General features: G+C 37.4%; 1 protein-coding gene across 2 annotated transcripts; it reads left to right on the top strand.

The window, feature by feature from the left end:
* Positions 1–6: 6 nt before the first annotated feature.
* On the top strand, positions 7–12,407 carry wnt5a (wingless-type MMTV integration site family, member 5a). 2 transcript variants are annotated; one of them, XM_024294153.2, is made up of 5 exons: positions 7–79; positions 2,941–3,094; positions 4,881–5,128; positions 8,435–8,727; positions 9,247–12,407. In XM_024294153.2, the coding sequence occupies exons 1-5, from the start codon at positions 40–42 to the stop codon at positions 9,703–9,705; spliced, it is 1,194 nt and encodes a 397-aa protein (XP_024149921.1). In that variant the 5' UTR covers positions 7–39; the 3' UTR covers positions 9,706–12,407. The 2 variants fall into 2 exon arrangements, with proteins under 2 accessions (XP_024149921.1, XP_024149922.1); XM_024294154.2 differs by having other exon boundaries at positions 7–591.
* Positions 12,408–22,307: the final 9,900 nt, after the last annotated feature.

Genomic DNA, 22,307 nt, shown 5'->3' with positions numbered 1-22,307 from the left:
TGAAAGATTTCTTTTGCAGCATGGAAGTTAAATTGACGAATGGTTTGCGGCGTGGATCACCGTGTGGATCGTTCCACAGGTAAAATGACCTGAACACAGAAACGGCTGGATTTTATTCTCTTGACGGGATTTTACGCTTTTTTCTTGATTCTTTAAACTTCCATTTGGAACTGTTTGTTTGTTTGTTTTTTTTTTACCTGGATAAAGGTGATTTCAATCAAAGATTAATGACCAAAAACATTTTTAACCAGCGCCACTTTGGTTTGCCGTAGTTTTCTAATTGCCACTTTACCAATTACGCACTGAAAAGTTCATTTTTTTAACCTTAAATTTGAAACTCAAATTCTAGCTGCTTTTCACCAGACTTCTAAGCTACTTTACGCACGCAGAGCCATTAGATTTTTTGGGGGGAAACGTCGTGCTCACCAGGACACCACAAACTTTAATATCCCATCACCCACTTTGGACACTTCCCAAGACGGAATTTACCTTAAAAAGGAAACCCCAAATCCACCTGGGCTGCACTGGAATTATTGGTTATCGTCTCCAGAGAGTGGATTATCCCCAACTTCTGATTGGCCGTGTCTCCTGGTGAGTATTCAGTTTGTTCTCCCAGCTCAGCTGATCTTGCAGAACGCGTTATTGGATCAGCACCGGTTATTAGATGTGGATAAAAGTTTCTGACAGATGTGAAATGTGAAACATGCTGCTATAGCCTTCCTTCCGCCCCCCTGCCCCCGCCATCCCAATCATTCAAAGTGGCTCGTGTCAGTGTCCTGTTGTGTGGAACAGTGACTTAATCAAAAAAAGAACCCGCGGGTTGTTTGAAACGAATGATGACATTTTCTGATGAGTTTCTCTGCGTGTTTGGTGTTCTGGACCTTTGGCGTCCTCGTGGAGCTGCGTGCGTCCTGGGTAAGTCCTTGCACCTGGCTCCCTCTCCTGGATTCTTGGAAACATGAAGAAAGGCGCGCGGAAGTTTGGGGCGATTAGGGGCGCGCAGTGTCTAAAAAAAGTAGTTTTTTATTCAAGTAAAATACGCTTGGAGACGTTTAAAATGAATTAACAAGTGCTTGGTTTTTATTTTTTTTATTTCTTTCATATTTTTGCCAACAGCCTCATTTATTTGGATTATATTTAAACGTGCAAAAAATCCGACTAGATGGCCATGTTGTTTCTTATCAAAAATTCAGAATATTATACGAACATAAAAATAACTAACTTCTTTTTCTTTTTTTTTTCTTTTTTTGGTGGGAAAAAAAACTAAAAATAAATAATTTCTGAAATTGTTTTAAGGTTCAGGTGCTGCAGCCCAAATTGAATATTTTTGATCAAGCCCAACAATATTCTAGATATTTTTTTCTGGAAATGTATTGAGTATAGGATGTTTCTTTCAGAGGTAAAACACTTAGAGCAGACTCGGGTCAGATCGTTGGAGAGGTCAGTGGGCTCTGGTTTTACGCAGCCTGAGACGGCCAGGTCATCCAGGCTTTATCATAAAATAAATGCATGCTTCTTTAAAAATGCAAATAAAGTCAAATAATAAACGAAAATATTAATTAATTACTATAATTATTTTATTCTGGCTAAATATGTTAAATAACTGCACATGCGCAGTTAAATTAAACGCTAACAACAAAATGACTAAAAGATTTGTCTTACTTTTCTTTATTTTAAATTGCAATAATGCTAATAAAAAAAATCACAAAACATATTTAAAAATTCGTGTCTTATTTTTACATTTTTTACCAATCAAACCGTTTTAAAACAGATATCTTCATTTTTGCAATATTTAACGTGTAAAAAAAGTGCAAAGAACAACATTTACATTTCATCCGATCCAGAAAACTGAATGCGCATGCGTGTCTGCCATGCGCGCACACGGTGGTTGAACTTGGCTTTGTCTTTAACGAGTTTTAGGCAGGTCTGGGTCTCCACAACTCAACCCTGGAAAATCAAGGAGCGTGACAAATTAGAGCTGCACTCAGTCCCAAAATTCACACACGCCCCAACTCAAAGCCTGGCACATTCACTGGCAAGTTCCAGCGTGATTATTTCAACTCATTTTCTACCTAACTGGCAACCAAACTGTGAGTCAGAGGCATGCAGTGGTTCGCAAATAGTTTTTCTTTCTTTTATCCTGTGCAGGTTTCAAAAAGGCAAACATAGTTTAAAAATCTGACCCCAAAGTTCAGCTTTAACCCTGATGTTAATCCTATTCATTGAAGGACATAAATACCAAAATTAAAAAAAAAAAGTAGAAATGCGTTTTATATTTATTTGGTTTATAAACATAAGCTTTTTTGATTGAAGCAAACATATTAAATTAACCAAATTATAATAATAAAAAAGAGATATATTACTAAAGCTTTAAAAAGTTTTCTTTTATGCCAAAATATTCAATATGAAAAATAAAATCACCATATTTAACTTTCCAACAATAAATACAATTGTATGGAAAACCAAAAAAAATCATTATGATTTATATTACACAGATTGAGACATTTATTGTATTTATTTTATTTTTTTGAAATTTTTTCAGCCATTGCAAACATGGATTTTATCTGAAAAGGCGCCTCCGGTGTGCTTTTGTGCACGTGTTAAATGTGCAAACCCAGAAATGTTAGGAATGTGTGCTGAGCTTTATGATCATTGTATCCTCTCTGCATGAATGTCTTATCAGTCACATTCAGACCTGTAGGCAAATGACAGCTCTGGTGTTGCTAAGCAGGCATTCGTGGCCTCGGGGCTCCCACCATCGCACTTGCACCGTGTTGTCAATGCAGATGTGCAATAATATGTTTAAAAAAAAAAAAAGCTTTCTTCGTCAGATCTTGAATGAAAGACGTGCTCATGCACATACTTTGTATTCTTGACTATACCTGTAAAGTACAAATAAGAAACACAAACTGACACACATCCTGTTCTGTCCCCCTACAGATTTGTGGTATAGCATGAACCTGGCAATGGGCTGTGTGTGTCGGCCAGTGAGCTGGCCCCCCGGCAGTATATTGGACTCCAGACACTGTGTCTTTGCTGTTACACTCGTCATGCTCCTCATGCAGGTGGTGGTGGTGGAAACCAACACTTGGTGGTACGTATTTCTGTTTCATTTTCTGTCTGGTATTTATTTATTTATTGGGCTTCAATGTGGAAAACGCGTCTGTCAGCAGTGAGGTGCAGTTACTGCGTTTTTGAGACAGAAGAAAAAATATATATATTTTAAACCTAGCTTATTTTACTTGAGATATCAATAAAGGCTCTTGTTTGCTAGGTAAAAAAATGGTTTACCACATGCAGAATAATCCAACCAACATGTCAAAAACACCTCTTTTTCTTCTTTTAGTTCCATTTCTTCACACTGTCAAAAACCAAAACGATAAATACTATACTATCCTAAAATGTTGTTTGAATATACATTTAGTGTAAATTTCCTCTAGTGCTGTAGCGAGAAATAACAGGGTGCATTGCTTTTACTGCGTTAGAGATAAAAGAAGATTTTGGTTCTAAAGTCCCAGATTTTTGTGCGTCTGTCTTTAAGTTGCGTCTAAAAGAGCATAAATCACTTCAGCAACAAATTCCTGCGTGAGGTTTTTATGTGGATGTGAAGATCAGTGCTTGGAGGACGATTTACAACATGGAGGAGATCTTTCTGGGTTGGATCGAGCTCCGTGGCTGCTTTGTTAAAATTCAAATCACTGGCAGATTACAGACTCGACGGAGAACTTTGCATTGAAACATAACGTTAGGAGCACACTTTGAGTCAAACAGGTGTGAATGATTTAGTGGATGTGTGAGACAGTATCATTCTGCATGTGTGTCTTTTTTTTTTTTTTTTTTTTTTTTTTTTTTTTTTAACCTGCTTGTGTATTATTCCATGTTTTTGCAGCAGAGTTTCCTCTGTCGGTCAGGTTACACTCAGGGCTAATTGTGTCTCTCTAGGGGCTTGGAGATGGGTTCCTCTAATTGCCCTGTGGTCTGGAACCAGATGCTCATCCTGGTGCTCCTCTCTCTGCTCTAGCTTTGTTTGTTCCTGTCTCCCTCTTTTCCGCTCTTCTTTCTTCTCTGTCTTGCATGTTTGCTTTTGCATTAAATAATAAAAATAAATCATCTTTTTCGTTTCCTTCCTGTGGCTCAGCCAATAAAGTGTGTATTTTGTTTGCATATCTATCCTATCAATGAAAATTCAGTCAATGTTGAACAAATCTTTTTGTAAAATTTTGCAATTGTTTGCAGTCAGTTGCAAGGAAAAAAAGAAGACAATAAAAGACGATTATGTTTAACTAGGGGCTACAATTTAGGAGAAATGAATTGATCATTCAGGCTTTAATTTTTTTCTTTTTTTCCATTTTATTTATTTATCTATTTATAAAACACCGTCCACCACCAGTCAAGGAGCAATCGTAAAATATGAAATGAATTAAAAGCCTAAAACCTGTTTAAGACAATTTTGAAACGGATAGTAAAAACAATATAAAATAAAATAAAAAGGCTTTGCTATTTTTGTGGAAATTAACAAACTGGACAATTTAAAAAATATGTTTTTAGTTTGTAAAATAAACAGAAGTTTTTTGTTTTGTTCACACTACTTATTTTATATTTTCTCAACTTTTAGCTATTTTTGTGTACTAAAAGACTATCAGCTTGGCTTTAAATGAATGAAGTTCATTCATTTCAGTGATTATTTCACTTTCAAAGCACTAATAGATACAGAAATGTAATCAAATAAAAGAGAACTAAAAATGCTTAAAGTTTAATAGGAACCAATATTACTTCTGTGCCAATATTATTTATTATTACTGTTTTCAAACATCAAATCAGCCTGAAAATGTGCTTACATGTGTTTCAAGGCTTCATGAGTGAAAACTGTGTCCCTTCAGGTCTTTGGCCATGAACCCGTTGCTGATCCCAGAGGCCTACATCATCGGGGCGCAGCCTCTCTGCAGCCAGCTGGTGGGGCTGTCACCCGGCCAGAAGAAGCTGTGCCAGCTCTACCAGGATCACATGCAGTACATCGGTGAAGGTGCCAAAACGGGCATCAGAGAGTGTCAGTACCAGTTCAGACATCGGCGTTGGAACTGCAGCACGGTGGACAACTCCTCTGTTTTTGGACGGGTTATGCAAATAGGTAAGAAATGAGTAAAAAAAATAAGTAAATAAAAAAGGGGGCAGATACTGTATCTTCAATTGTATGTGTGCTCTATTTCCACACTTTTCTTCACACTTTTAATGAAAATTCTTTGTTTGTGTGTATAAAAAAAGAAATATGTGTTGCTGATGAGCAGCTGTGTGCAGAGCTGGTGGGTGAGTTTGCTGGCTTTGGCGTGCTGAAGCAGCTCCGGTGTGGAGCAGGAGGGAAGCAGAGAACCTGCTTTTCCCCTGATGAATGAGAGACAAACACACACACCCAAACAGTCCCACAGCCTGAACTGTGGTGAACTGCAGTACAATGAGTGTGGGGTTTGTGCGTGTTTGGATACATGTGCAGTCCTTTAGCTTTGCATGCAATTTTCATCATTTTTGTCAATATTTGTTCAAGTTCTACATCAGTGTTTCTTTCTTGTTTTACAAAATAAAACAAGAATGATCAGAAAAAAATAATAATGATCAAAATTAGTCAAAATCAAAATTTGTTTTGATTGCAAACAGTGTTGTGGTTTGCTGATTTTGCATTTTTAGAAATTTCTCCAAATCTGACTATGTGTGCATATATGGGGAAAATGTATACATTTTGTAAGAAATCAAGAAAAAAAAGTGTTTCTTTACCAGAGAAAATGATTTATGTTTACTTAGGCTTAATTTCAATTTACAAAGTTAAATTTAATCAGAATCCAGTTATTCTTCACTGCTTCAGTTTGCAGATCATAAGCAATTTAAGGTTGTAATAACAGCATCAGCATGACTCAGTGTGAACCGTTCAGACAAATTAAATGTCTAAACATGAGTTGGTGCCTATCACTACATGGATGAACAACTTTTATTGTTTTCTTCCATCGTTTTTCAGTCTCTTTGCTGTTTTCTTTACAAAAAAGGTTGTTTTGACTAAGTTGCACAAAATGAGCCAACAATCTTAAAGACGCTGTCAACACGAAGAAATTTGCTAAATGTAAAAAAAAGTTATAAAAACAAAATGCTGCAAGTCACAAAAAGGCTGTGAGAAAATGTTTAAATATGTTAGGAAATTGTTGGCAAAATATTTGGTTTATTGGTTATAAGTGCTCTCTCTTTAATTTGCAGCTGTTTTATTATAAGTGGATATTAAAAGTCTTCAACTTTATTCTTTTAACTATTACAATGAGGAAGGGTTGTTTTTGTCTGCTGGTAGAAATCAGATAAAATATACAAACTTGGACAAAATTGTCGGTAAACCACTGAAATAAAAACAAATTTAAAATAAAAAAAAAATTAGCATCTGGAAAATACTTCAAATTATTTGATCATAGGGATATTTTATTGCTTCCTGTAACTTGCAGACACCTTCATATTAATAATCAGCTTCCACTGTTAAATGGTGAGGAGAAGTCACTATACTGTTTGGTGACAGGTCGTCAGAAGTCTCAGAAGATGAGAAAGAAAAATCATTGACATCCATGTGAATGGTAAAAAGTCCTATTACCTGTCATGCACATGGTGTGTTCTCTCCATTTGACCCATCCCCTGTGGGAGCGGTGAACTGCAGACACAGCCGTGCTCAGGAATCATTTAGTGGTTTAACTCCTTAATGTTGAGCAGGGAGGGATTGGGTCCCATTTCTAGGGTCTTTGGTATGACTCTGCTGTGGAATTGAACTCCTGACCTTCCAGTCTCAGAGTGGACACTCTCCCATAAGGCCACTTGGCTGAGGGTTGTTAGTCCATCTGCAAACAGCTTGATGCTCCACAGCTGCAGATCTTATCCAAGACTCACAGGAGTGTTGCCAATCTCTCTAGATGTGGCTCGAAAGTAAAACTGATGTCGAGTTGAAGGGAATAATAATATTAATGGGAACCAAAGAGCTCGGAACCACCTCCAAAGCCTTTGAAGGTGAACTCCAAGGTCATGGCGCTTCAGAGTCGGATCCCTCCATCCAAAGCGGGTTTCATGGTAGGCGACCTAAAAGAACCACAGCCGTTGAAAGCGAATGATGCAAAAATTGAGACTGGTATTCGCCACACTGCAAGTCGACAAGCCACAAAGCTTCTGAAAGAATGTCTCTGGGACGGCGGAGACTTTTGGGTTGGCCCGTCAGCGCTGTGTTCAGACACAAAAGTGAAGCACTGAATAAATATAGTTGCTGTGAAACATGGAGGAGACAATTTAAACGTAACACAACTGGAACAATCATTTTTATTATCATGTATTTTTTGTCTTAAAATGGCCATTGCTGTTTTTACTTTAATTACCTGATGTCCACCAACATGTGTGGAACCACCAAGCATCTTTTTTTTTGTTTGATCTTTTCCTCTGTAATGCAACAGGAATCCGCTCCACAAATCACAGAAACATCACCCAGCAGCAAACATTTCATTGTTCTTACTCCTCAGTAGCGATCTCATCTCAGTCTATTCTTGGCAATAGTTCTTAGTGTGGTACAGAGATGAGACAACACACACATTTCTATTGGGCATTTCCTTGAATGGAATTAGATGTTCCATTCATTTTTGAGACTTTGAGGCCACGAGGACAAAGGAATCCTCAATATATTTTTTTTCCTTTATCTGCACTGTAATTCATTATTTTTAGGGATTAAATAAAAATGTCCGACTTTCCATCCTGTTGACCTTCTTTCCCCCAATCAGTCAGTCTCGTTTCTTCCTCCATCTGTCTTTCTCTAATCATCTGCCTCTGTCATGATATTNAAAAAAAAAAAAAAAAAAAAAAAATTGGCTCATCAGACACATGCGCTCTCGTTTTTACTGTCAGGCCTCATAGTTTAGTCGTCTGTTTCTTCTTAGTTCATATCTCCCTACTCTCAGTTATCTGTGGCTTTGTGGAGTGACAGTGTATACTTATTATAGACATTTTGTGTGTGTTTGTCTCAAACTCTTGTCTCTGAAGTGAAATGTTGCAAGGAGAACGAGTGGGAGGTAATGAGCAGCGGCTCCAGACTTGCTCAGTCATGACAGATAAAGGGTACATGTCACTGCCAATTTGGGTAAAACGGCTGCTGCTTGTTAGTGAGTATTTTTGTCACTTGAGGGCGCTGTCTTCTCTTTGGCGTACACCCAAAAACAGCAAACTAGATTGCACTGTTCAACATGTTGATGATGAGCCTGCAGCACTTGACTCCAGTGCTCTGTAGCCTTTGATAAATGCTGCCGTCCTATGACATCACATTTCAAAATTTCAGGAAAAAAACGCACCAGCACACTATCCATCTGTAAGTTATTCAAGTCATAAAGACAGACTGATCATTGTGTAAACTGATGATGGTGTCTTGTGTTTCTATGTGCAGGTAGTCGAGAAACCGCATTTATGTACGCCATCAGCGCAGCAGGGGTGGTGAACGCGGTGAGCCGTGCCTGCAGAGAGGGGGAGCTCAACAGCTGTGGGTGCAGCCGTGCGGCCCGTCCGAAGGATCTCCCCCGAGACTGGCTGTGGGGCGGCTGCGGAGACAACCTGGACTACGGCTGCAGGTTCTCCAAACAGTTTGTGGACGCACGCGAGCGTGAGAAGACCCCTTTGAAAGGCACATACGAGAGCGCACGGAAGATGATGAATCTCCACAACAACGAAGCAGGAAGGAGGGTAAGACGCGCCGGATCTTTGCTCATGCAGTTAAACACAAGAACCATTAGTTTTAAAGTAAGAGTAAGACTTTTGTGGAAGTCGGACAATCCAGGTCAGGTAGATTGATCTCTGCTGATCAGCTGGGGAACAGCTTTGTCTGCTTTACCCCCGTGAGGCTTTGATCTGTTGTAAGATGGAGTCATTGGAGACAAATCTGTTTTTTTTTTCTTTTTCAAACATCTTGAACCCACCTCAAAAGAAACATAATGCCAGATATCTGTTGCCAGACTGTAGGCTTTTAAGTTAAACAAATGAGTGGACAATGTTTTATTCTGTGAACCACTGGAGACGCAGACAGGATAACGCTGTCCTCTGTAGAAAAGTGATTCCTTATGAGCATATGAGCACCATATTAAGGGGATAATCACACAGAAAGGACAAGTTCGGAATATAAAGCATGTGTGACTAGGGCATGTTATAGTTTAGCACTTTTCCAAGAAAGAGTCATCACTTTTTCTCACTTCTTCACCCTTCAAGGCGGTGTCGGAACTTGCCCATGCGTCCTGCAAATGCCACGGTGTGTCAGGATCTTGCAGCCTAAAGACTTGCTGGCTGCAGCTGGCCGACTTCCGCAAGGTGGGCGATTTGCTGAAGGAGAAGTACGATAGTGCTGCAGCCATGAAACTCAACTCCCGTGGAAGGCTGGTGCAGATGCACAGTAAGTTCAACGCGCCCACAGGTGACGATCTGGTCTACATTGACCCCAGTCCAGACTACTGCTTGAAGAACCAAAGCACGGGCTCCCTTGGCACAGTTGGGCGCCTTTGCAACAAGACCTCAGAGGGCATGGATGGGTGCGAGCTGATGTGCTGCGGCAGGGGCTACGACCAATTCAAGGCAGAGATTGTGGAGCGCTGCCACTGCAAGTTCCACTGGTGCTGCTACGTCAAGTGCAAGCGCTGCTCCAAAACCGTAGACCAGTTCGTCTGCAAGTGAGAGGGAATGCAGTGGGTGTTCACACAGTGTGAGAATGGAAGAAAGAAACTATATAAATTATATTTATAGAGTTAAACAATTATGTCATTGCAAAAAGACACTCTTTTTTAAAAAAAAATAATAAATACTTATGTCTTCAGAAACTGAGAGTATTGTTGAATATTTATTTTAAGATAGTTATGTTTTATTCTGGCCCAGTTGTCACCAGGCAAGTTTTGTTTCCTTGTATTTTTTGAGTGCCTAAAACTTTCTAAAAAATCTTTTTCTTTTTCTTAAAAACCATTGTCTTTTCAAATGTCAATAATGAATCAAACTGTGCTGCCAGTTTTCAAAAAAGCATGATGGTTTATGTGGCATTTTTTGGCTCATGATGCTCAAGTCGGACAGTGTGTCGGGACAGGAATGCTTGTGGTGGGGTTGTCTCTGCAATTCCAAACCCAGCCGTCACATACTTGTCCTCTTTAACCACAACTACTGCAAAGGACACTGTTGGTTTGTGAGTCCTTGCTGGATTGAGGTTTAAACAAGTGGGCAATTTTTTTTCTTTTTTTTTTTTTAGGGGGGGAGGGGGTACTGGGCCATTTACCAGAAGCTTTAATACTCCCCAGGTGCTGCAACAAGGCCTCCATCGTCATGCACTTTGATACAGAGTACAGTACGTCTGTTGAGCTGTTCTCCATATATTCATGTTATAGTCTACATTTTCTTCATATTAATTCCAAGTATCCACCTAACGTTATTTTACAGTACTTATGGTTTGATTTTATATGGGCAGTGTTTTGGTTACAGTGGTTAAATATTCAATGCTCTTTGTACATAGTATGTCTATCCAGCCAATCAGTAAAATTGTGCTTATTTTTCTTTTTAACCAGATGTTCCTTTTTGAGCTTCGAGAAAGAAAACCATTGTGTCCATAGTGGAAAGGTTTTTTTTTTTTTTTTTAAGTCTGTGTCTTTGAGTTTTGTACTCACTAATTTGGTTCTCCCTGATGTGGCTCTTCACCTTTTTTTTTTTTTTTTTAAAAGGGAAATGCACCTTAAGGTTCTGAAGAACATGCTTCTCACTCAAGTTCATCGTTACGGTTTCACGTGTTGCTTCTCACATGATCAGATGTCCATAAGCCTCTAGTACCACTCTGTTTAGTTCATGATTATCTGAAAACTCTGTCACTTCAACTATGTATATTTATAAGCTTCTTTATGAGTCTGACCTTTTGTTAAACATAATGTGTTGTAGCTAATATTTTGTTACTTTTTGAAAATTGGCTCAGTGCGCTATTGTTTCAATAAATATCAAATGTAAAACCATCTGAAATGTTTTTACCAATGCTAATTTTTCCATGTTTGTTAAAGCCTTTTGTCACTTAACTTTTTAATATCTTAAAAATCGTCTTCACCTCTGCCACTAAACTGCTGTATGATTCAATTTTTTTTCAACGTTCTGTAAAATTTCATACTTTCTTTGTAGCGTCTTTCCACAAAATGGCAGAATTTGGTGCACAGCAGTTGTTGAAGGTAGAATTTGACTCCAGAACTGCAGAATTTGAGGATGATTGAAGTTGTATTCATGTGTTTTTACTGCAAAATGTCTTTTACCCAGATAATATAGAAAGGAACTGCATTAAAAGACATGCATATGCATGCATGCATCACCAAACATTGGCTATGTGCTTCAAAGGAAAAGCAGAACAATGAATAATTACTGAAAGGCTTAAATTAGCAGCCAGTAGCAAAGCAAGCAACTGAGAGAAAAAAGGAAAAAAAAAATTGAAAAAGAAAAGTGAAGGACTAACGTTACAATGTAAACGCTTCTGAAATTGACTAATATTTAGACTTGTAAGATGATATACACTGTAGAAGCACATTCCAGATTTGACCCTGTCAGTTGACCCTGTGTGTGAGTGCAGCTGAACAGTTGTGCGTGTGTCCGGTTTGCACAAACTTTTCAACATCATGACAAGTGTTTACATTTCTGATTTTTGTCACACAGGCCAAAAAGACAAGTAAGATACCAGGTTTCCATGTAAAGTGGGGGAATGAGGGAGCACAAAAGCTGTTTTTGATGTTGTTTTGTTAAAGTACTAAGTATCAATTCAAGTGAAATGATTCCCAAAACTAAAATTCTCAACAGCTTTGTTGTATGAGAAGTAAGACTACAACTTTGTACCGTTCTGTGAACACTTGGGTCAAATCCGTCTGGAGGAGACATCTGAGGAGTGAATGGCTTCATATTAGTTGTCTTTTAAATTATATAAACACAAATCCAGGTCATGATATAGGTGGGGTGGATGATTGAACCTGCTTGTACAAAGCGGATGCAGTACCTGACAGACAAGGGGAAAGACTAATATATTTAAATATTCAAGCAAAACAGAAATCTGGCCCTAAAAATCATTTCCCAACATTCTTCCTTCTTGTATACTTTTGACAGCTGATGTGGGTATTTTTTTAATGCCGTGCCAAAAATAAGTTTGGACTGGGCACACAACTAAAAGTGATTGTGAAAGTGCCCACACTTCTTAGTATTTCACACACACCAAAAAAAAAAAAATAATAGTGAGGAATTACAACAAGAGATAAACACATCTGTATACCCATAAGTCAAAAACAGAGACTGTGAAAAGCAGCCTCAGACAAGGTGCTGTGCAATGCAGACGTCAATAATCCTCTTTCAGAATCTGTAGAAAAAGAAAAAAAAAAAAACTATGAATAATCAAGTAAGTGATAAAAAAATAAGAGTTACTGGAATCCCAGCAGAATCAATGGTAAGTTTTAAGGAGATGATGGTATCTCACCTTAGATCAAGCTCACCAGTTTTGCAACAGCAGCACGCTAAACATCAGCCATTTGCATATTTGGTTGGTGATGATTGTTGCTCTAAAATTTACTTGTGTATCTCTACAATATTAAAGACCAACCAAATAAATCAATCAACCACTTCTTTTTGTGAAAGGTGGTCGTGATACCATGGTTGGAGCCTGTTTTGCGGCATCTTGAGCATTACGACATCACTAAAAGAAATGTTGATTTTAGTCATAAAAAAAGAGAAAATCTAAAAAAAGATGATATGAACATGAGCCAATTAAAAAAATCTGTCTCCAGCTTTTGGCCTGATATGATTTCCTACGATTAAGATGACTATTTAAATTCATTTGAATTGTTGTAAATAAAAGGTCTCAATGAAATGTAGCCATTTTATTTAGTGGAAAAGGTTGAACTAATCTTCCTCTACATTTCAAAATATCAGGTTTCATATGATGATGTAATGCATTTCCACCACTCTCTGGCCTCAGAATCAAAACCTTAGTTTGATCTTTCGTGTCCTTCCCCCTTCTCCACATTAAGACAAATGAATGCTGGGTAAGTTTTATATGAATATATGCGGACCATTATATGACCTGGCCTAAATAAAACTGTCATTACATATGGAACTGTTCAACCATTCATGGAGAACATCATAGGGCCACACTTCAATGTTTTTTTTTTTTTTTCTGAAGTATTACAAAAGTGCTGTCAGTGCATCCGGCTGGTGAAGCCTATCTGCTCAGGCCAGAGCAGAGAATGCTCCATTTCCTGGCTTTTGCTGTAAAACGACAACGGGCCAAATTAGGGCTCTCCACAGAGTTTCATTTGAGGTCATTTATGATTGCAGCTGCACGTTTTAGAACAAGGGGTTTAAAGTGTGACACCACAGTTTGGAACGGATGAGCTGGAGCACATCTTCCACTCTTTTTTTTTGCTCCTGGGTCAATACTTCTTGTTGTAAATGACCAAGAATTGCTGCCAAAAAAGACTGTATTATTATTATTATTATTATTATTTATTTTTTTTTATTCCGAGCATCTTGTTTGTTCTTTGTTTTGAGTAAATGATGATCACAAACCAATTGAGAGATGATCTCACACTTCTAGTCCAAGCTAATCATACACCGGTTGAGAGATAGACAGCATCCCTTTAAATGATGAATGTAGAAAATGTGTCATGATTGCACATATGAGGCCTGGTGTACTACAGTTTACTTTATTTGTCAATATTGTAGTTGTGTCATTCCCTTTTCAATACAGAAAATGGCTTTGTGCTTGGATTATTGATTAGTTAAGTGCTTTCTCTCCACGCCATTGAGATGACTAAATTGTAAAGTGGCTCCAAAAATAAACTCAATAAAATAGATTTTGGGGTTTGTTTTTGTTTTGTAATTTCTGATGATAATGAAAAATCAATCAGTAAATTAAAAAGGAAACAAGCTCTATATCTTCAGAGCTAATACTAGTGTTGCATTAAACTAATAGTTTCACTTATATTGGGCATGGTAGAATGTTCTCGCATGCATGGAGAAATCATTTTTTGCCAGGAATCACAAAAAAGTTATGAAAAAACTGATTCACTAGTAGACATTTCATTGCAAAAGAAATGTCCAACGAAAACCAAAATCTGTCCCAATTTTGAATAGAAAGTTCTACTCTGTACTGTATTTTTTTCATTATTTTTACTATTAAACTCTTCTGATTTAGCTTGTTAACTTCTGTTTTTTTTTTTCCCTGGATGTGTTTAGCCTTGACATGTTGAAGCTAAGATCCTTTGGGGAAAACTATTTTTCTTTCACACAAACATTTTCAGGAGCTGTGTTTTTAGGTGAAATAAAAAGGATCACATTCAGAGTTGTTTTATGCATAAATGCAAAGTTTGGTGTACAAATAGATGAGGTAACTATAACTTTTAACGCAGACAGTCTTGAAGTGAAGCAATGTGATTGTGTGGGTTTATGTTGATTCCATCATAAGGTCTCAGCTGCATTGTTGATATCGAAAATCTTTTGTTTCTGAGGAAGGGAGAACATTCTACTGGTACACTTCACAGAGCCAAACCAAATGATCAAAAGCTGTAAGTAATTCAAGAACTGAACCCAAAATGTTGGGCTGTGAAAGACTGAAACATCTGGATGTTGAACAGATTTTAATCTGAGAACATCAAAGGAACACTGACAACTGAATGCAAAACGGACCGGCAAATGCAAGAAATCACCACTATGCTGGAAAACTGTGAAAAAATGCAAAATACAAATATACTGCAGTTACAAAGTTTATATATATATATATATATATAGTATTGTGAAGACAGAATTTTTTAATCACTTACAAAAACCTTAAAGGGAAAAAGAAAAAAGTGGTAAAAACATCAAGATCCTTAAAGAAGAAAGTTTGAAACAGAAACTAAGTATTGAAATATTAACACATCAAAGGAAAATTAACAATCAAAATGTTTACCCAGCAAATTCCGTTGTGTAAAATGTGTTTCAGAAGCTGCAACGTTTTACCCCTGCAGAAAACAAGTGCAATATGATCATGTTCAGTCTTTACAGAGGAATACTGGAGCTTTCCAGCAGCAACTTCAAGATCTGCAAAACAAATGTCAGGAAGAGTCAGCAATGTGCCTCCAGTGTTCCTCAGTGAAAGCCAACATAGAGTATGACAACAAGCAAAAGGATAGCCTGATCATAGGACTGCAGGAAGGCTCTTGATTGACAAGCACAACGAGGAAAAGTGGGAACTAAATTTAGGTAAGCAGAAAAGCACTGAACTGATTTTTTAATAAGAACGTTGAAACCAAATATATACATTTCAGAAGCTCGAGGAGCTGGCAAGTGGAAGAAAAACTTTCACGCTGCAAACAAAGAAAATGTAGCCCTTATGAAAGAGATTTGAGAAGTGAGCTACCATATCCAAAACGAGAGAGCTGAGGAGGTAAAGAGGAAAGCCAACAAAGGCGCAGAATGTTCTAAATTCTAAGATAACTCTGTGTGCATTCCTCCAGAGGACCGGGCTTCTGAGCGTCCACTCGCTGAGATGTAAAACCTACAAACTTGCTAATTTGCTGTGATGAAAATATACACTGGAAATGAACCATGTTATTTTTGTGAGTCTGTATAAAGGTTCAGTCATGCTATTATGAAACTGAGAACACCATTATTGTCAGCTCATCCACCCACACAGGTCAGGCGGGATGCACTTGAAAGGAGAAATGAGGAAGAATTGTCACATACACTCATCAGAGTTTCAACCACCGCAGGAAAAACAATACAGACCACAGGAAGACATCCTTTCCATTAAGTTTTGGCCATCTCCTTCCCGATGATTGACACTTTGGCCAGTTAGGGCCCTCATTAAAAAGCAATTAATGAAATAAGGTGTGGGATTTACACTGAGCTCTTTGTGGTTAAAGAATCCACACAGTGCGGATGGAAAAATGGAGGCAGCAGGTGAAGTCCTGCTAGATCCAGTAAAACTAACACCTTTTTAAAGGCGAATAGTGTCCCGTTCTTTCACACGACTATGTCCTACGGACTGTGAATTTCCACAGAGCTTAAATAGCATTGGAATTTCCACTTATCATGAGACATTTTTTTTTTTTCTGATGTCTTTTCTTTAGCAAATACTTGAAAAAACAGTTCGTAAAAATTCCACAATTTTTTGGCATGCTAATTGCTTTTCTGATTAACGAAAGAACTGATTATGTGAGATATACTGCAAACCAGGCTCACAGGAAAAGACTGATTTGTCCCTCTCAATCTCAATAATGGATTCAGCTTTACAACTGAAGAGAAAACCAGCTGAAACTCATTCCTTTTGGTGCAAAAAAGGTAAAAAAAAAAAAAAGCACAGATATTTGGATGAGGGTAACATTGGTGGGAAATTATAGCATTTTGGATAAAATCATGTTTCATTCAAAATTGGACAATGATTATCAAACAGTTTTGGTAAGATTTTCCTGAATAAAATTATAATTTCACAAAGTAAATCAGCAAAGTAATCAGTTTATTTTTAGCAGAACTCCTGTCAGGTATGTAAAACATGCTGCCTTAAGTATTATCCAACCTGCTGTCAGATTTGAGCACTAGTAATGGTTGTTAATTATTGAGTAAAGTGTTTGTGTATGAGGTACGATTAAAAAAAGAAATTGTGGTCAACCTGTCCAGGCAGACAAATATTGGCAAACAACTTTAAAACCTGACATAACCAAAAGGTTCTTTGCTTTTCCTTGGCTCCCTCCAATATAATCAGTCTCTCATACTTTGGGTGCCATTAAAAGCTGCTTTTGAGTCTTTAGCCTGTTGAAAATCTGACAAATCAGTATGTGAAGCAATAAAAAAGCTGTTTATTATACAGATTATTAGGTTAGGTTCTAAAAAATATCAACAATTGTACCTATTTGATTTTATAAGAACATATTTCAAGTGTTAATTTGTTTAATGTGTAGGCTTTGGAAATTTTAATTAAAAAAAAACAAAAAACTGAAATCTGGAAACATCAACTTCTGGCATGTGCAGCACTGTGTGAGCCATTCTTGACTGCTTATGGTAGCTCACTGACCCACACAGTTTGCTGTGTAACTCCTGTACTGAGGGGCCACCCTTATTCAGCCATTTGGCAATCCAGTTCACATCAAAGCTGATGGAAGGCTGGCTCATGGCCCAGCACCATGACAGACTGGCGGGAAGCCCAGAACTCCAACTCCTGGCTTAAGGCCTACAGGCCTGGGGCTGGAGGTTGACAGGACCCAGCTATGAGGGCCTGATGAATAGGTTCTGGCACTGGGTTGGTGGTGTGTTCAAGTCCATATGCAATCACACACACAATTCAGACTTTGAGGAAAAGGTTGTGATTGGCTGGACTGTCAGGCAGAATGAGAGAACCAGTTGGAGGTTTTCTTACACCCAGACATGTGACTCCCTTGGGTCTTACAGATGTGCAGACAAATGCAAAAACCTAGATTGCTATATGGTGAAGAGTCTTTTCCAAGTTTTCATTTTAGATGGAAATCTCTATTAAACATTGCTAAATATAGATTATTGAATTAATGTAACTTTAGCTCAGAACTCAGGTAAGGATTATTTATTACACTTATAGAAAATCAAAACTTGTGTTAGTACGTAATGCATGACTTGCTCCCTTGCTGAAATTGTGTCAAACATGAAACTATAACGCATAAGAGGAAAAATCAATTTCATAGGATACTTTTTAAAACATCTCGTCCCTCAAAATTTGTGTCTTGCTATATTTCTTTTTTTGAATTTAGCAGCGATCATCCACTTTGTTGTAAGGTATTAATGTGCAAATACATAATGTCAGAAAGGACAATGGAATGACTATATTTCAGAGAGACAAATAGGAGAAAAATCAAAGAATTTGCCAGATTGACTTTGTAAACAAAAATAACAAAAATCTAAAAAAAAACTAAATGTAAAACACTGATAAAGATTTTCAGCCTCTCAGCAAAACAAACAATACTGGTGTTTTATTATTATTATTATTATTCATGATGTACTTACACTTTTTTATAATAAAAAAAAAACGTTTTTCTTGAGGTTTTAAAAAAATACTAAAGTTTGTCTCATTTTTGTGGCTTTTTGAAATGTTTTGCAACAAACTGATCCTCTTTACAAACCCTGAATTTATGTTATCATTCTTGTTATAGCGACCTGATGTTTTCACAATAGAGCCATGGAACACGGGTACCCCCTTAAAGGTTTTATTTTTAAGCTGGCTAAAACTACAAAATGCTAATAAATGTATCTATTTTATATTATTTTGTCTGTTAATTAGCTTTATTTTAGTCTGTTACTGACACTGTTAGAGTGGTATAGTGGGTAATAACTCTATTGAATAGATTAGCAACTAAAACATTTGACATTTAAAGAAAAAACTGTCCCACACTAAAGTGAATAAAAGTTATTCATCATGAAAACGTCTTTAGCTTTTTTTTTACCTATTTTATCAAAAGTCTGGAGTTTCTTTAACAAAGACAGTCATAAACAAAAAAGTATTAGTCACTAGTCTGTCTGCAAGCAAAATTTAGATTCTAATTCATCTCTGAAAGAAGGAGCGCCATGCATGTGTAAGATGTGCTGCAGGCAGAGAATTAAATCTTCGGTAATAATTTGTTAGAGGAGCATTCATTTCCATCCAGACTTTTAAAACGTCAGTTGTGCTGTGGCTGTTAATTAATTGTGGAACACCGAAACGAGTCATCCCACTACAAAAACAAGCTAACATGAACCAAAACAGTGTGTTAACCTGATACACATCACTGGGTCTGCCTTCAGCCTGGGGGCAAGTCTAATGAGACCAAATTAAATTATAAAGGTATTTCACCATGTCACCTTTTTTTTTATAGCATTTTAATGTGACTGCATTTGATGGCTGGAATCCAAAACACACATTTCTGAGTGAAAACTTTTTTTTTAGACGACGGATTCAAAATAATTTAACAGAATGACGCCATGAGGATTAATTATTTTTGCATGTATAGTTTAAGTCTTACACTAAATAAATATGAATGCGCAATCACAAAGACAGAGGAAGTTTTTTTCAGTTTAGCCACAAATAAAAAACTTCCATTGCGCTCGACCCGTTCCACTCACTTTCTCCTTTTCCATAGCTCACAATGAGGTGAATTGAGGTAGACCAGTAAAACCAGTCACCCATCCCAGCAACAGTCCAGTGCAAACCTGCAGACATGGCTAATACCTGTACAAACAACTAAATGTCTGCAGAAAAGATGTTTTTCCACTGGAGGATCCCACAGAGAGCCGAGGGGAAGTTTATTTAGGAGTGCAGAGCATTTTTTTGGGTTCTGTCCATTTTTGTAACTTTTGTGTAGTATTTTATTGCACTTAAGAAGATAAAACTGTTACTTTTGAGGAGAGGGTTGGGCCAACATGGAAAAAATGACACAAACTATATGTGTAAGAGTTTTTGTGAGTGTTCAAAATGGCATTTCCTTTTATTTGTGTTTGCCTGCATGTGTGTGTTTTCGTGAGAAAGCCTACATTTACGAATGTGTACGTTGGATCAGCGTGTTGAACACTGGCCTCCATAAGGCGCAGGTGTTTTCAGTCACGCTGTGGTTCCGAAACCCTCAGCTGAAGGTTTTTAAGAAGCTGGCTTTCCTTCCAGACATATCCTTCTTTTCTGCTCTGGTGGGGAGACTCCTAGTCTCACTGACTTCTGCTGCCATTCATGTCAGTTCATACACTGAATTATCTATTGCATCCTGGAGCCTCCTCTTTAAAAGTAAGACATAATATATAACATGAAGTATATACCAGTCACACAGTATGATGTTTTTGCATTATTCTGAGAAAAAGGAGTGTGAGGCAGACAGATATGTGAGGGAGGACACAAAGATGGAAGAACCACATGGTTGTCTTCTCTGTGGCAATATAAATGGGTGTTCCCCTGAGCTCACCGAGCTTTAGGAGGATGCTGGTCTGAATGATGGCCAGCACACACATATGAACAAGTAACTTTACAGACAACATTTTTATATGATAAAATCTGTTCTTTTTAAAGATTATGTAAAATGTAGTCGATTTGTTTACACTTTGTCCAAAATAGAGTACACATTTCTAACAAAGTTGAACTGTGTCACTTAGGATTTGAAGTATCGAACACTCGTTAAGTTACTAAACATATGTGAAGAGAAAAAAAATGGAGATACAAGGACGAAAAATAGTACAAATTTTGTTCATGTTTCCTGTTTCTGCTCATCAAAAGTGATTGTTGGGTAACGTGATTGCCACCTACAATGCTGAAACCCTCAAAGCGATTAAGTTATTTCCAATAACTACATTAAATTGGAAGAAAAAAATGCAGACAAAATAATGAAAGAAAGCATGTCAAAAGAGGTTTTAGAACAAACTGATGAAACATTCTTCGATTTTAATGATTTGGGGGCTGGGGCAGGCAGCAAACAAGCAGAATCAAAGTTGAAGCAGGATCAGGTGAACAGGAGATCGGGTCAGGAGGAAATACTCGGTATGCAGACTGAGTAGCACAAACAATACTTTGCACTGAGTGCGGCCCTGTGTAGTGTTTAAGTGTCCTGTGGGTGATTGACAAATGAGAGACAGCTGAGCAGCATCCAGGAACTGTGCGCTGGGGCTGCTGGGAGATGGAGTGCAGTCAGTACTGACATAAAGTAGTGGTCAGGTGTGATAGAGCTCTGACTCCTGACAGATTTGAAGGTAGCACCTTCTTTTACAGTACTCATATGGTATTTAAGTGGTATTGGCGTGTTACTTTTTTGTACTTACTGTGTACTTACATGGTACTATTTGTACCTACTCAGTACGTACATGGTACTTGGTGTGTATTTGGTTCATACCTTTGTGGTAAGTACTGGGTATTATTTAACAAAAGAAGTCTTTTACTTGATTCCACTCTTTTCAATTCCTTAAAAAAAAAAAAAAACACGTTTTAGTGAACTTTAACTTCAGAACTGATCTTATTTACAACATACACGCTCTTTGCTGCTGGATTTCTCTTTTAGCTAATTCAAGTCTATGTGAGTGCCAATGTTTTACACTCCAAAGCTTAAAGTTGCAAAAGACCTATTGTGTAATTGTGTTAAATCCAGTGTTCTAACATTTGTCGTCTGGGTGGCATTCAATAACGCTGGTCAGAAATCCAAACCCTTCTCTATTTATCCTTCAGTCATGTGCATGCAAAAGTTCCAACCTAATTTTAATCCAATATTTATATCTGTGTTTGTGAAATAACATAATAAAATCAATCTGGTTGTTGCTCACAAAGCAATTACAACACACGTTGTATGTCTTTAGCTTTTGAAGCCTGATATTACTAATCCCTATAAAGTTGTTCAACAATACAATTATGTGTATTTTATCAAAATGATCAAAATTCTTATCTGCATTTGAACCCTGTATAAACATTCAAATGTTACCCTGACACACGGAGAGAGAGAAACATGCTGGCGCTGTGGAGGACAACATTTCCTGGCAGGTTTGACTTCAGTACCTCAAAATCTACTTCAGCAAAAGTTAGACAGGCATCTGAAAAAAAAATAAATAGGAAAAGTCATGTCAGCTCTGTTACACAGGCGCATGTATTTTATTACATTATTATCATTTGAGAGTGTATTTTATTTTGTACAGCTTTAGTTAAGAAATTGGAAAGTTGTTGTCGATCACCATCAAATTACAGATGAACAGGAGACAGCGGTAAAAGCTGTCAGCGGTGTCCCACAGTAACTGGATCTGTCCCTGGGGGAGAACGCTGCAGGCTTTTATAACCCAAAAGTTTGAAACCCACAAACAACAGCGCATATTAAAGTAATCTTTTTTGGCCTTAGCATCCCAGCAGTAAGGATTTGAAAAGTATATACACTTTTAGATTCCCATCTGAAAAGGTAATGTGAAAATCTGATCAACAGCACACGGCACCTTTATAAAAAACATTTTCCAAATGGAACTCTTAAAAAATAGGTGTGAAAAAGCAGTTTGTTCATCAGGAGTAATAGTCAATTCATTAGTATTTTTCTGTACTACTACTTTTTAAGCATGTACTATTTCAATTACATAAATTGAATAGATCTGATTCCATTTCATGATTAAATGCCAATTTACAACAGTTGTCCCAAGGCACTCAAGAAAAATCTAACCAAACAAAACAAAAACTTGTGTTCCAATTTATGTAATATATTGGCAGATTTCTATCGTCCAGTTCAGATTGAATCATTCAAAGAAGGGCAACTTAGTTTTTACTGAAATAACAAAAGGCAAACTTGTGATCAAAAGACTTCTCT

This window comes from Oryzias melastigma, linkage group LG7 (assembly GCF_002922805.2).
Source record: "Oryzias melastigma strain HK-1 linkage group LG7, ASM292280v2, whole genome shotgun sequence".
Lineage (NCBI taxonomy): Eukaryota > Metazoa > Chordata > Actinopteri > Beloniformes > Adrianichthyidae > Oryzias > Oryzias melastigma.
Note: the sequence above shows the minus strand (reverse complement) of the source record. Positions and strands in the feature narration are given on the sequence as shown.

Coding starts and splice junctions, on each gene's coding strand:
- wnt5a (XM_024294153.2), top strand. CDS start 40: ATGGTTTGCGGCGTGGATCACCGTGTGGATCGTTCCACAG. Junction 5,129..8,434: donor TGGACGGGTTATGCAAATAG/GTAAGAAATGAG, acceptor TTCTATGTGCAG/GTAGTCGAGAAACCGCATTT. Junction 8,728..9,246: donor ACAACGAAGCAGGAAGGAGG/GTAAGACGCGCC, acceptor TCACCCTTCAAG/GCGGTGTCGGAACTTGCCCA.